Source organism: Corvus moneduloides, chromosome 5 (assembly GCF_009650955.1).
Source record: "Corvus moneduloides isolate bCorMon1 chromosome 5, bCorMon1.pri, whole genome shotgun sequence".
Lineage (NCBI taxonomy): Eukaryota > Metazoa > Chordata > Aves > Passeriformes > Corvidae > Corvus > Corvus moneduloides.
The window spans coordinates 72518401-72533623 of NC_045480.1; the positions used below are offsets into that span (position 1 = coordinate 72518401).

At 44.9% G+C, this 15223-nt stretch overlaps 1 protein-coding gene across 4 annotated transcripts in view; it reads right to left on the reverse strand.

Annotated features, from left to right (window-relative positions):
* The window catches only part of WRN (WRN RecQ like helicase), a 29244-nt gene extending 14167 nt beyond the window's left edge, over positions 1-15077 (reverse strand). For all 4 annotated transcript variants that reach the window (XM_032110581.1, XM_032110578.1, XM_032110577.1 and 1 more), the window contains exons 1-15: positions 14682-15077; positions 14152-14259; positions 13280-13395; positions 12143-12288; positions 9207-9355; positions 7185-7334; positions 5882-5954; positions 4833-4941; positions 4158-4563; positions 3871-3951; positions 3380-3521; positions 2524-2599; positions 2029-2096; positions 1752-1860; positions 113-181 (exon numbers count right to left, since the gene is read on the reverse strand). In XM_032110581.1, the coding sequence (XP_031966472.1) occupies positions 113-181; positions 1752-1860; positions 2029-2096; positions 2524-2599; positions 3380-3521; positions 3871-3951; positions 4158-4563; positions 4833-4941; positions 5882-5954; positions 7185-7334; positions 9207-9355; positions 12143-12288; positions 13280-13395; positions 14152-14241 (1784 nt within the window). In that variant the 5' untranslated portion in view covers positions 14242-14259; positions 14682-15077. The remainder of the gene's footprint in view (positions 1-112; positions 182-1751; positions 1861-2028; positions 2097-2523; positions 2600-3379; positions 3522-3870; positions 3952-4157; positions 4564-4832; positions 4942-5881; positions 5955-7184; positions 7335-9206; positions 9356-12142; positions 12289-13279; positions 13396-14151; positions 14260-14681) is intronic.
* Between the last annotated feature and the right edge of the window lie 146 nt (positions 15078-15223).

Sequence of the window (15223 nt, forward strand, 5' to 3'; positions counted from 1 at the left end):
GGGCTGAGCCACAACCAGGAGTTCCCGTGATGATGGAGCAGGGAGACATGCTACCCCCTGCAGCACCCCTATGTCACAGCCCAGAGCACCAGAAAGCTTGGCTAAAACTCACCCTCTGATGGAATCCTTGACCTGTTTCGACTGAGCTGAACCAAGGAAACACGCTGGAATCCCCGTCATTCTGCAGAAATAAAAAGCATAGTCATGAACAGACTCACTCTCCAAGCTTTGGTTTCCAGCCTGGGCCAGCACTTCTAAAGGAAGTTCAAGCCATGAGGTCAGAGACTACTTTCTTCAAGGGTCTCTGTGTGAAACACCTTTTAAAAAAAGCAAGAGTGGTGCGTGGCTCTCCCTGCCACCCAAATGCTCTTCCACTTCCCCTCCAGCTGTCTCCACAAGACTCACACGAGATGAGTACAATTAGGAATCAGAGAAAGGAAGACCATTTTCCTTGCACAGGAGGCAAGTTCACAAATAAAACATCCAAAAGAATATGCTAAATGTATTTCCTATAACTATTCACTGCTGCAGTTCCTCACATTTGGAAGTATGCCTTGCACCATTTTTTACCTTGCTCCATCTTTTGTGGGCTGCTCATGCTGCATCTGCTAATTTTAAATCAGGTGGCTGCTTTTTAATGACAATAGTCACCAGCTCAACCAATTCACATGTTACCTGTTAACTTGGTGATTTACTGCATTGTCTCAGAGCCCTTGGTTTCCACAGATGCTCAGTCCAAACCGCAGCCAGACTGACAGACAAACTGCTGTAGTTGGTAGAAATTCAGTCTCCTCGGCCTTTAAAATGAATGACCCACTGGGAAGGTAGTGAATAAACCCCTCCCACTGAGGAAAACAGTGGAAAAAGTCAAAGCAGCAGCTGAACACACAGACACCCTGCTGAGTAACAGTCGAGGAGCTTAGGCTGTCCAGCCATTCATATGCACACAGCCACGACGTGCAGCAGAAAATGCCGCACGCAATTGATGTTTTTCACTTCAAAACATCTTCATATCCCCTCTTTCACAAAAGATCCGTTCTTCCCAAGTTGGACAAGGCAGGAATGAACTAGACAACTCAGCATGATAGCCACAGCTTCAGTGAAGAAGTGTCAGAAGTGAATAGCTCTTACAATAAGAAGTGAGTACATGTAGAGAAAGCATTATCAGGTATTAAAAATCGAGGAGATTTATCTTGACAACGCCTAAAACTGCTTATGTCAGAGTGATTTGGTGTCACCCACAAGTTCCCCCCTCAGATCTCTTAACAAGTGAAGAGGCCAGGTGTTAGGAGACCTATTACACTGTCCCTCTTGAAAGCCTGTGCTGTACCTTTGATCTGGATTGCCTACAGCTTCCAGCTATACTTGGTTCAGATGTCACTTCTCAGACCCAAAGGAAGCCCTACCATACTTTGACACGACTCTCACAGCCTCAAACAGCCCCCCCATCACTTTGGTCTGGACACAAAAAGGCCTGTGAATCCAGAAATAAGTGCCTTCAGAAACCTCTCACCGGCATCCATCCTTTGCAACCTCAGCCTCTGGTTCACCTACGTGGCAAATCCAGGGATCTGAGACTGCTGACACAGCCTGTGTGCGCTCCTTGGGAAGCACATGCTCTGCAGCTGAGACACAAACAGCCTGCTGTACACCCAGGTGCAACGTGAAACACCCAGAAACGCCACAGGCGGAATCCATGTGAGTCTGTGGGGAGTGCAGCAGCAGCCTGCCGCTGCCACCACGTTACTTACGTCAACTGCAGCACCTGGTCCTCCATCAGGGAGATAAGAGGGCAGATGACAATGCCTGTGTGTCCAGTGTAAACAGGAGGAAACTGGTAACATAAGCTTTTTCCATAGCCTGAGAGGGGAAAAAAAGCAGAAGTGAGACATTGTGCTTTCTCTGCAGCTACAACACACAATTCCAACCCCTTGGTGAGCCCAAAAAACCAAGTCACGTTTGTTTTACTACTCTCCCCCCAAAAGGGAACAACTTTTTGCTGTTTCTTAGGATGCAGCGGTAACTTACCAGTTGCCATGACAACAAGATTATCTCTTCTGTCTTCTAAAAGAGAATTGATCACTTTCCACTGGACCCTTGAAATTAAACAAAGGGGAATATTTGATTTTTGCCACCACACATAACAAGTAAATTGTATGAAACTGCATATTCTGTTGAACTGTGGGTTAAAGGGACTCGTGAGGCTGCCTTAGAGTTGTTGTCTTTGCACACTGCAGCCACTCCAAGTACCGCGAGCAGGGCCACGAGTGCCAGAGTGGGGATCTCTAACAGGACTCAGGCAGGCAGCACTTGATGCAGACACTCACAGGAGATCACAAATAATACCTGCAGTTTTCACCGTGTTTGTGGATCAATTATCTTCAATACAAGAGACTGTGAACAAGACCTGGATTTGTTTGTTGGCCTTTTTTCAATTAAGCAGTAATAAAAACATCATCCAGGTTGAAAGAAGAGCAAGAGCACATACCCCAGAGTGTCCATTTTAACAAAAAATATTCTCACGGTTTAAATGAAGAATGCCCAAAATAGGTCTTCAGACATGTGATGTGCCTTTCTCCAGGTTCAGGCAGCAGTGGATCTTTAGTGGGAGAGAGGAGAAAACACTCATTTGGAATTAAATTTTAAGAAGATAAAGCACTGTCTCCACAAACAACAGTCTACTCATGGGTTCGTGATACCCAGGGGTCAGGATTTGGGCAATTCCAGTGGAAAAAAAAGAGAGACACGGAACTCAAGATATTTTCAGGCTAGAAGGAAGGATTAAAAAAGCAGAGGCTCCTCTGAGACCCTGCATGAGGAGGAGAACACATGGCTTGATTAATGAGATAAAGCAATAGGACTGTAAGGCATTCTAACTGCATCATCTGGAACAGGTTCATCCAGACAAGGTGTGCTTCTCCTCACATTTCTGCTTCTTTCCCCTGTTTGCTTTCTCTCCACAGGGACAACCCCAAAGCAGGTCAAAATCACTCCCAAGGCACAATTTCTTAACAAGTCTGCCATGAAGCAGCAACAGGAGAAGAACAAAGGCAGACAGGGGAGGTGTCACCTCGCCCCTGCTGTGTTCTGAGCAGGTCCCCTCGGCTCTGCAGGGCCTCCACATCCCCACATCAGCTTTACTCCCACTAAGCAGCCATCAGCTGATCATGGCACAACTCTGCTCTCTTTTGCCAAGCACACCTTTATATTTTCATCTGGACACAGTCCAAGTTCTTCCTTAGAAACCCAGGTGAGCTTTATCTTCCTGGTTTGAAAAACCAGCCACTAAAAGTCACTGCGCTTCCACAGCTGCTTCTACAGAGAGTGCTTCTTAAGATTTGATTCATCATGCACTAAGATTTTTTTAAAAAAACCATACCAAAATATTCCTCCTCTTCCTCAATGGCTTCATCTTCATCACCATCTGGTGCTACATCCACTTCTGTGTCAGGAGTTTTCCTGGCTTTACTCGACTCTCCTTCAGGTAAAACTCGTTCACAATCATCTACATCTTCTAGAGACTGAGAAATTAAGAAGAAAAAAGTTATTTTGGAGCATGAAAGGGCAGATGAAATGCCCATCTGAGGTAATATGATATGGGAACCAAGTTTTAACCTAGTTATAACAACTTAAATCTAGTGGGTGGATAAGTCCAAGCTGGTGTAGTAAAGATGCCGCAGAATGCAAATGATAATCCAGTCTAACAGCAAGTTGAATTCTTTAGGTGTCCACGTGTTTACTCTGTCCATCATCTGTAAGCAACAACGTTTTGCTTCATATTCCCTCCCCTTAACTGTGCTCCACTCCATTGTGATCCCAGAGCAGCATCATTAGAAAAAAAAATTGAAAAATAAACCCTGAGGCACTCACTTTCAGCATCTCCATTTCCAGCTCTTCATCACTCTCAATGACACAGGAAACATTTTGTTCATTGTCTGTGGAACATGCCTCCTACAAAATCAACACGATTCTCTTAGCAGCAAAGTAATTCCTATTTTACCCACAACTTTCCAACCCTCTGTACCTCCTATAAGCTACTTCTCTGTATGCTGTAACTTCTTACCAAAGATAGTTAAGCTCAACATTCAGCTCTGAGGCCTGTCCACTAAAAATAAAATATCTGAAAGAAATATTAGAACGTAACAAGTTTGCATTACCTCGGGTGCAGCTTCACTGACCAGTTCCTTTGCAGCCTGACATTCCAAGAACTGAAGCTCTTGCTCAGTAATGTCCAGGGACATGAAGTCATCTCTGTCCTCTTTGTCTGTAACTCTGGCTGCTGGAGCTCCATTTTCCAGAGCAGTGTTACCTCTCTGTGCCTCCTCTCCACTCATTTCTCCCTCCCAGAGGACAGCCAGCGTAGCATCAGAGCAGATGTTGAGGTCACCTTCAGGTTGCTCAGCACATTCTGCTTTTTGTGCTTTGACATTTGCTGACTTGACTTCGAAATGTGTTGTAGTTGCACCACGGCTCCTCTCCAGTCCAGAAGGGGAACCTGAGCCCAACAGGGTGGTTTTTAAGGCACTGACATTCTCTGATATCTCAGCTAGTATTTCTGCAGCCCTAGGACATAAAATCAAGGAAGGTAAAACAAAATTACAGAGGCAGTTACTGCACTCCAGAACAAAATTCAGCCAAGTTCAGTGTCAAATCCGTTGCAATTATAGCAGTGAAGACACATATTCCTACATATAAAAACTCACATTTTCTTGGAAAAGAGCAAACAGAAAACAGACGCCTGTTCACACACATGTACTTTGTTGTGTGGGACCTCAGAGATCAGAAGCAAAACACTGATTGTGGAGGTAGAGACAAGTCAGCAAAAAACTGACCTCTGGAAGTTTTCCCCTTGTCCAGACGAGTCAGGGATTTGAGAAGCCAGGTTTGCTATCTCTTCAGCCAGAGAAGCCAAGCGCTCCTTCACACCCTCAGACGTGGCATCTGTAACAAGTGTAACACTTGGTTATTTCGTAAAAATTGGGGTCTACCATCTATATGTAAATAACTCACATTCCTGTAACTGCATTCCTACAAGCTCTGCAGCTGGTAAGACAGCATTTTCCAGGGCTTAAAAATCAAGCACAGAGAATCAGGCCAAGCTTCCATGTACTTAGCATTCCATCTCTTCCATTACACGTGCTCAGGGAAAACAGGTACACAATGGCACCACTGCAAAGTGATCCCTCCCTGCTTCCCTCCAGCTCCCAGAAAAGAGCTGCTAACACAGACATGCTGACTAAACCAAGGCCAAAAACCTGCACCTTGTATCAAGGGGATAGCACTGCCGCTTCTGCCTCTGACAGAAAAGCAAAATTCAGCCAAAACAAAAAGGAAACAAATCCCTCACCACCTCTTTTTCAGCCTTAAGCTACCTGTAATATCTTCTTTATGAAACATAGAACTGAACAAAAAGTAAGATTTTAAAATCTCCTCTGATGAAGTAAATAATGTTCAGCTGCTCTTAAACGTTTGGGTCCTATTTATCTGCCTCAATAAAAATATTACTTCCTAACATGGTTTGTTTTGTGGCCTTGTTTCATCTTAAATTATGTATTTGCCCCTGCATCAGCAGCATTGAAATTAACTCACTGAAGTGTTTCCATAAACAATGGATGACAGCGGGAATTCTTCCCATCTCTGTACAGCAGAGACAAACACAAACAAACAACATCCTAAGACTGCCTTCCCACATCACTATGGAAAACAGTGACAGAGCATGGTTACCCTGGGCATCCAAGAGTTTTTACTGTCTGCTCTCTCTGCAAGTCATCTCTAATCACCAAGAAGCCAAACAATCCTGATACTACTAAAATACCTGTTGGGAAGTGGAATACGCAATTGCACATTGAATAAATTCCTTATGCTTGGATGGACAACTTACCTTTCCTTATACTAAATAATTTCCCATCACTCTTATTCATATTTTTCAGTTTTTCATAAATAATGTAGCCAGCCTAGGAGAGGAAGGAAATAATTAGTACTCAGTACTCCACAGAGAAGAAACAACAACAAAGAAACCTAATCAGGAGTTAATCAGGCAAAGCGTGGCACCAATACAGTGTGACCAGCAGAATTCCAAACTGGAATACAGCTCACATCATACTAATCACAACCCTGGCTCCACTGTCCATCAGGACCAGGTTACATGTTACAGAACGCTGCACTAAGGGCCAAATGCTGACTTGGGACTCCCTCTGGAATGGATACTCTTACACAGATCCCGGAGTGATTAATCTCAGCAAGTTTGCTGCACACAGAAAGCTCTCAGTTCTCAGCTCTCAGTCCCACCATCTGCTCACCTCATTCAGATTTCATGCTGTGCTCCAGGAGAAGAGCTACAAACCTACCAAGATGGATTTGGTGTGTTTAGTATTTCCCTTGGTGTGAATAATGAGTTCTAACAGAAAAATACAGCCTAAAGCCAGCAATGTGCTAATTAGGCTACACATGTTGGAAAAGAAACAAGGCACTCCCCCATGTTTTCCTGGGAGGCTCCAAAAGGTAGGCCAGGTGAACAGAGCATAGTGGGAAAGATGCACTGCCTAGAAAAAAGTGGCTACAAAAGCTGAATCAGGCACAAAGAAATTTAAAATCTTTCTCTTCTTTTTCTTAGGTTTGGGTCTTCACAGGTGCTAAACTCTCCATGGATGAACTTTTAACTAAACTAGAAGTCAGAAAAGAAACCGCTGTCCCACTTCGCTTCCTCTAAGCCTCAATAAAAGAGCCTGAAGGGCTTCTTTTTCCTGCCATAAGGAATGATTTTCTCCCAGGAAGCAAGTGACACCCAGCAGCATATTGGTAAAACCCTTCACAGGACTGCAGATAAAGCAAACTTCATCCAAAATAATGAAAAAGCAGGGGCTTCTAGAGAACCACAAAACTCATATGCAACTGAGGTCTTCCTGATACTTCATACTGCGGTTCTCCTGTATTAGCCACCAGTGAAGGCTGTATTTCTTCTAAGCTGCTTTTGAATTTCACCTTACATCCTATATTTAACAGGATTTGGGTTCATCAGCAGCTAAGAAAGATGACAAAACCAGAAGGAAACGCATCCAAAAATGGTAACAAGCTAAAGGGAACACCTGCAGACAAGGGAATAAAGAAATAACCAGCAGCTAAGAGCACACTGGAGAAGGGATTTATTCCCAGAGGCTGGAATGGTGATCCCTTGTGGTACATACATAGGCATCTGTGGCTGCATAGAGCTTCTGCTCCTCGTTGAGTGGAAACTCTTCCCAGTTGCTGCAGCGGACAGACTGATCCTTCAGCAGCTGCCTGCCAAAAAGGTGCTTCACCAGGCCATTTAGACTCCACATCTCCTTACACTTCAGCTGGGGAAAAAAAAACCAAACAAAACACCAGAAGCAGAGGATTTGTTTAAAAAGGAAAGCACCTGCACCTCCCCAGAAAGAGCAAAGCGTACTCAATCCCTTGTTAGAAGCAAAGAGCTCCGCGTTAGTCAAAACATACTTCGTTTTTCAAAGCAGTAACTCTTCTCAGGGCTGTCATACCATCAAAAATATGAAGTATCTGTACAAAACAACCTCTGGGTTGATAAAATAAAAGCCCTAGGCTTAAACAGTAACCCCCCCCCCCTTCTCCTCCAGGATTTTTCTGTTATTTGCCTTTCTAATTAGAAAGGCTCAGTATCAAACACCGGGGATTTATCTAATAAAAACACAGGGATGTTAAAGTGTGCCTGTGAGTGTTGGACATCTTTTGTCAGCCTGAAGACAAGCACAAAGCAGAAGAGCACAGCTATAGCCCACGCTAACCACTATTCTGAGTGCTGGGAAGCAGCTCATCCCAAGTCTCCAAAAGCCACCCCACCACGCTGCTGCTTCCAAGTGTTTTTGCAATCCCTTGTGAATCACAGGTGCTGCACACTATTGCCTCGAGAGCCGGTTTGGGAAACTTTGCTTCAGAGCCCAAGGATTCAGGCCTCACAAGCACAGCCTGTTGCTATTCCAGCTTGGAAAACATGCACAACTGTGGGGCTGAACAGCAGCAGTGCAGCATTATCATTGCTCATTGCCTTCAATCTGGTATGAAAAAACCCTCCCAACTGTTCTTTTTAGGCTCCCCCAGCCCTTCCCCTCCCTTTGTGCCATTATATATAACCCTGTTCTTTTGTTCTCTTTCGAGTTTATTTTTGGTTTGTTTCCTCTTTAGCAGAAGACTTTTAAGCTGCTATCAGAGATCACATTGCTCATCGTCGTAACAAATTATCCTGAGTTGAACAACGGCAATAAAAAAAGGGGGGTGACTGAGGAAACTCCAAATTTGAGAACTAACAGCTCCTCTTATTGCTTGAGCAAAACAGTTAATTTGCACCATTTCCAATGCAGTAGGAAGCAAAACTCTAAAGTGGCTGGTATGGAAAGCACTGCTTCAAATGCTGGTGCCGCATCACAGAAGGAATGAGAAATGCGTGGAGAGACCAAGCACAGGTAAAGAAAAGCCTGGTGCATACAGAAAGAAAAGCTTTAAGGGATGTGCTAGAAATAAGAATGATTTGGAAGACAATCAACCTTTGGCTCCCTTCCCCAAAAAGACAGCGCAGGTGTCCCTGCATCAAACAATCTCTGAAACAGAACTGAAATTCAGGGTGTGCCAAACACAGCACAACTTGGTCACCGGGTGCTGGAAACTGCACCCACACCAGAGCTGAGGTGACACCAGCTTGAGAATCATGGAAATCAAGGTATTTCTACAGCTCCAGATTGTGTGGCAGAAACACCTCTGCAGGGAGGACTTCAAGGAAGACCTTGATGCCTCCCTCCAGCCCCCAACAAGCCATGGCAGCAGGGCCACCTTCTTGTACATGGTTTATAAGGTTCAGCCATTGCTGGGACAATGACACCACTGCCAGCAGAACAATCTGGCCATTTCCATCACTAAGAATTAAAGGCAAAGCACTTGCAGCTGAATTCAAAAGCTACATCTTGTAAACACTAGAAGTGAACAGACCCAAAAGGTGACAAACGTTGATTAAAAACTGGCTCACTGAAAGACAGTACTTAGTTCTGCAGGCTTTGAGAGATGTTTAAACTTAGTTTCTAAATAAGTTGCAAGAGATCTCTGCTTTATTCCACAGAACACGTTTGCTATCGGAATTGAACTCCTGTGAAGACAAGGAAGCCCCCTTTTGCACAGCACAGTAACAAGACTCCCTCCCACAACAAAAAGGTTTTAAGTTTTACTTTCTCATTAGCAACGTCAGCCAGATCCACAAAGCTCTTCAGCTTGATTTCAAAGTCACTCATCAGCTTCCATTGATCTCCCTCAATTCCTACGCCAACCTTTTTAATTGTTTCATCTTCCAGCAGCCTTTTGAGTCCCTTGGGAAAACCTAAAATAGATTAAGCCCAAATATAAGAAACTAAATACTGGAAGATGCCAGAAAGTCTAATGGAAATGACAAAATCCAAGCACAAAGGCCATCTGCAAAACCCTGTGCTTTTAAAGGAAAAGCCACCAAAGTTCCTCTGTTTATGTGACCTCTCCCTGGAATGACTGAAATCACCAACTGGTGGTGATGGATCATCTGCAGACAAGCAAGAAGAAAATACTTGAAGTACACAAAAGCAACCTGAAGACAAGCCAAGCAAAAAACCCCCCAAAACCTTATTTGTCTTTCTGATTGTTAAATCACATAACAAAGCGGCAACCCCCCACTGGAAAAGATACTTCAATTCTCAAAATTCAATGTTCATGACATGAAATCAAATATTATTTTACTATTTTCCACATCGTTTCTTCACAGTTTTTGCTATTTCGCATTTCTGGGCAACAGTTTAAACCATAAGCATGGGAGAATCATCAGGAGCACAGATTCTCTGGAGACACACTCAGAGCTAAAGCTGGGCTGCTCCAACAACAGCATTTGGAAAACAGAATTCACCAACCAGATGCTGTGCCAAGCCCAAACATGTCACTCTTGTCAGCAAGCAAAAACCCACAATGTTCAAAGATGCACACAGATACTGAGCATTATATTTTGATTTCTCCCAAATTGATGGCACAGCAATCCTGGATCAAAGCGTATTTCCAAGCTTACAGGACTGAATTAAAGCAGGCAGCTTTCTCATCTCGTTTTCTACAGGAGGAACAGCCACAGACACTTCATCCTTGAACAATAACAGCCTTTTCCTCCCCTGTGTGTTTGCTCCCATTTAAAATTCAGAGCATCTTATTTAAATCCATACCTTCAGGACCCCACAGCTGGATACCCTGAATTAGTCTCAAGTGCAAATCTAGTACCTGCAAACACACAGTACTGCACAAGCACAGTACTCGCCTGCCTTGGTTTTCACTTCAAACATCGCCTTTTCTCAGTCCTGCAATATGTATTTATGTACTTCAACAAACACTTGGCATCACTGATTTTATTTCAGCACAATTATCTCTGCCCTTTGATGGCTGCTGCTGCCACTGTACAGGTACATTTGCAGCTGCTGCCACAGTCGGCTGTGTTGTGGACTGGGAAATTGCAGGTCCAACCCAAAGCATTAAAAAATGACTGGTAAAAACCCCCCAAACAGTAGCAGCCTGGTGCTGTGAGACGAAGACAGACTACAGCATTCCCAAAGCATGTGAGCCACTGCGAAATACGGAAAATCCTCCACAAAGGAGGTAGAATTCAATCAGATAAAAGCCTGCAACATACGCAGCTGATTTAATATACAAGGGATTTTCACCTGAGGGAATCATCATTAAAACCTTCAAGGATGGGCACTTCCCAGTGGAGGACTCGTGCCCCATTTCCCGCACCTCATTCCTAAAAAACGGACTAACAAAAAACAAAACCCAAAAAGTCTAAGTTGAAGACTGCGCAGAAGCTACAATCTGAGAAACAGGTCACACTTGAATACATCTGTAAGGAAATAAAAAACTACTAAAAAATGAAAAATTATGAACAATCTTCCCAATAAATAAATGTGGTTTTGTCATTTATACACAGTCTAAGAACTCTCAATTCTTCCTGTAGGAGAAAGTTTTTTTGCTAGGACTTACTGCTTTTTATTGTGATTTGGCCAGCATTTCTGAGGATCAAATATATTGCCATAATAAACAGAAATTGGCTCTGGTTCCTGCTCAAGTCACTCAGTTCAAAGTGCATCTCCCATTGGCAAGAACAGGCATTCTGGAAAATCATCCAGAAGGAAACACCAGCTTCTGCTGCAACACAGCAGCCCACGTGCAGCCACATTCGGCATCGGCACACAAACATCTCCCCTGCCAGAATCAAAAGCATTTCAGCTCTTCATGGCTCTTCTTCCCTCAGCTTCCTCTCCTCACATCATTTTCCTTTGTGCTCTCGCGCCTCCCTGACGGAATAGCCTCCAGCAATTAAATTTTCCACCCCATTTGCTCTAAATGACAAAGGATTGAACACCAACATTAAAATTATCGCTATTATACCTCAGCGTGAGTCCCCCAGGGAAATCAGAAACCTCTCACAGGCATAGTTTCAATCTAACATTTTAAACCAAAGGTTATAAAATTGCCATCTCCTTCCCTCATCCCTATTTTCCCTATTTGGAAGCTTTTATTCACATCCATAATGAATTCAGCCTCTGCTAAGCACACCCCCTTCTCTCCCCACAGCTGCATCACACTGGGTACCCAGCATTCTTTCCCAAAACTGAAAAACCAATGTCATATAATGCAGGTATTGGGAATAACCAGCACAAGAGTCATCATTTTTGAGGCTTTTTGTTGAAGCCAAATTAAAAAAAAAAAAAACCAACAAAAAAACCACAGCCTGCTCTATTTAAGTTGTTTATTTTGGCACTACACAAAAAATTCATTATAGGAGCAGGGAGTTAAATTTTTAAAACTGGAATAAAATATTCCCTCCCAGACAGAAAAATAACCCCCAAGTAAGGCTCTTTTGCCCTGTTCAGAACCTACACCCTGTTTTCATGCACACATGGCAAGCTAAGGTTGTCTTAACATATGGGCATCACTCAAAGAATAAAACCCTTTATTTTAGGGGGGAAAGGGGAGAAAAAGGTTGGATTTTTACTGTCCCATGTAGTAGGATGTATTAGCCATTGCTCAAGGCTTAGGCTCAAACTTAATCACAAGAAATATCAAGCAGTTCATGCCCTAAATAAGAGAGGAAGTACAGTACCTGCCATGGAGGAGACGTGAAACAGGTAACACTTGTCCTCAGTGACACACATCTGGATTACAGCTGTTTTGGCCATTTTCCCTTTCGTGTATGATGGTGGCCATTCAATGTCAAATCCAACAGCAGCCCCATCTGATAAACTCTGCCTGGAAAGGAGCAGACAGCCCTCACATTTATCTGTTGTTCTATCAGCATTTGAAACACCAACCTTGAGCCGCCTTACACGAAGACGAAAGGTGCACCGGCTGCGACTCTCTTCATTCCACGTGTGCAAGGCACAGAAACCATTTCACAGCACAGACACTTTGTGCTGATCCACAGAGGCACGTGAAATGCTTCAAAACCCTGCAGATCTGCTGGCAAGCAGTAGCACGTTTTTTATGAATAACTGCAGGTTGTGGGTGCAGAGAAGGACAGGGAGAGGCCGCTCTGCCATTAGTGGCGCGGGCAAAGCAAATGCACCAAAATGAACTGATTTGCTACCAATCAAATCAGAGCAGGAAAATGGGAAACAAAACCATCTGAAAACACTTTTCCCACACCACTCCCTTTTTCCCTGGCTCAACCAGACTCCCAAATTTCCTACCTCTTCCCCCTCAGCACCACAACAGGGACAGGGCCTTTAGCCCCCCGCTACTAAAACTTGGCCACACAGGCCTCAAGGACAGCCAGAGGCAAAGGATGATGGAATCGTTTTTATTCCCTTGAAAGGTTCTCCTTGAGTCACCCCATGATCCCTTGAAAGATAGTCCTTTATTTATCCCACAGCACTGGAAGTTTTGCACAGATTTTTTTTTTCCCCTCAGCAACATGAGCTGTGCTACACAAAAAAAGGGGGAAAAAAAATAATGTATTTGCACCTCAAATTTACGGTCTTTTCTTTAAACACAGAGTCTCAAGTTAGGAATTAACACTTCTCCATGAAGTCACTGAAGCTCGTGGAATTATTCATACTGTGAAAGGCAATGAACCTGCACTAGAGCCTTCACAGCCTCTGCTCTGAGGGACTGAAAGATGGAGCAGTGGCATCTCCCACCAACAAGGCCAAATGGGAAACTATTCCCAAGAGCCAAGTCCCTTCCAAAAGGAAAGGAGCACTCAAAGGAAAGAAGAAAAAAACTGAATATGAGCTGCTACCTGATATCTTCTGAGAGAAAGGAACAGTCACTGGCTTCGTAGCTATAAACAACAGAGCCAGAGAACTCCAGGAATGGCAGCCCATCCTCCAGAACACTCCTCTGGATAGCAGGCTTCTGGCAAACGAAATTTGGGAGAGATCTGGTTACCCACGGCACCTGTCCTCACCAGGGACATCCATCCCAGCCAGGCTCACACACACCCTTTACCAAAACATTTGGGTTCCTGCCCCAACATCTCTCACTGAGAACTCTCTGTTCACTGAGCACTCACAGAAAAAATGTAAAAGTTATTACTGTTCCACCTGATAATTTTTAATATCCAAGCTACTAATCATTTATTAATCAACTAATCATTTACTCCCACTTTGTGGAACGAAAGCTGCTGGACTGAATCCTCTGCTTTTCCCCCTCATTACTTACTTTTCTAACTGTTGAAGCTGTTTTAGGTGTTACAGGGATGGTCCCTTCTTGTGGGCATTTCTATACTGAACTGCTCATATGCACAGAAGACAAAAAAAAACAACCCCAAGGACACAGTAACACTTATGGGACATCAAAAATTGATGAACAATTAATTCACCTGACACATCTGAGCTGCAAAGCCTTCTGGAATATTTAACGTGTGAAGAACATCTCAAGGGCCTTTCCAGAACCAATTCCCTTGCCAGGCCACAACTCGAGGTCACTCCCTTTGGAGCTCTCAAACTATATGGATGAGAAATCCCCCGTCCTTGCTGATGTAGAATCCACACTCCTGGGTGAGCAGCAGGAACACCAAAATTCCCTTACAGGCACAGGCCTAACTAAAAGCAGATGCTCCAAAGTTGGGATATTATGCAGCCTGCAAAGCACCCCCGAGCCATGACCTACCTTTTTATGCCCCAAAGAAGCTTCCTCCTGGCTTTCTGTAAGCATCCACTGGGGATATTTATCCTGCAGGCCAGTGGTTACCACATCCATTCTTTCCACATTCCACTTCTGCATTCAAAGAAACAAAAAACAGAAAAGAACAAGAAATTAGAACAGTCAGCAGCTTATATGGAGATGAGCTGTCACCATCATCAGGCCTGAACAAGGTTATGGAAAACTTTTCATTTTCTAATTGATTATCAAGGCTAAGCAGAACTTTTCCCTTGGTGTGCAGCAGCACAATCAACTGCCCCCTCCATTTCAACTCCAAAAAGGATTTTAACACTGAAACAGAGACATGGCAACAGGTCTCCTTTACAGCCACTCAGTTCTTCTGACTGGGACTGCCAGGAACAGAAGCGAGCAGTGCAGAAGCGGGAAATAAAGGGCACCCTGCAGCACCCACAGCCCCCAAAACCAGCTGGAAGTGCCAGAGCACCTTTGGCACCTACACACGATCCTGCACCACCTCCCACCGCAGCATCACCCACCTGCGCAGTGTTAAGCCAACCCCCGGCACTCGGGATCGCTCAGCATCCAACGGTAGGCGGCCATCCAGCTCGGGACTCCTCGGGATAAGCAGCAGGGGACACGGAGCCGCCGACAAGTCCTCACACAAAGGGTAACGCGCCTTACTTGCCACAGGAAAGGGCACCTTCAGCGCTGGGCAGGCAGCCGGGACTCCCTCGGAGCGGCTACTTCCCAGTACCTCCTGTCCTCCACACCGCTGCCCTCCTGACCCCGCAGTGCTCCCAGTACCTCCAGCAGTGCCCTCAGCGTTTCACCTGTTGTCCCTCAGTGCCCCCAGCACAGCAGGCCGCGGTGCCGGCGGAGCCCGCAGCAGGCCGGCAGCGGCTCCGAGCGCTGCGCAGGGGCTCCGAGCGGGCTCCTTCTTCCTTCTTCCTCCTCCTCCTCCTCCTCCGCCGCCGCCGCCGCCGCCGCCTCCCCGCGCCCAGGACCGCAGAGCGCCCGGCCTCCCTCACAAACGCCGCGCTGCGCGCACATTGCGCGTCACCCCGCGTCGCGCTGCGGA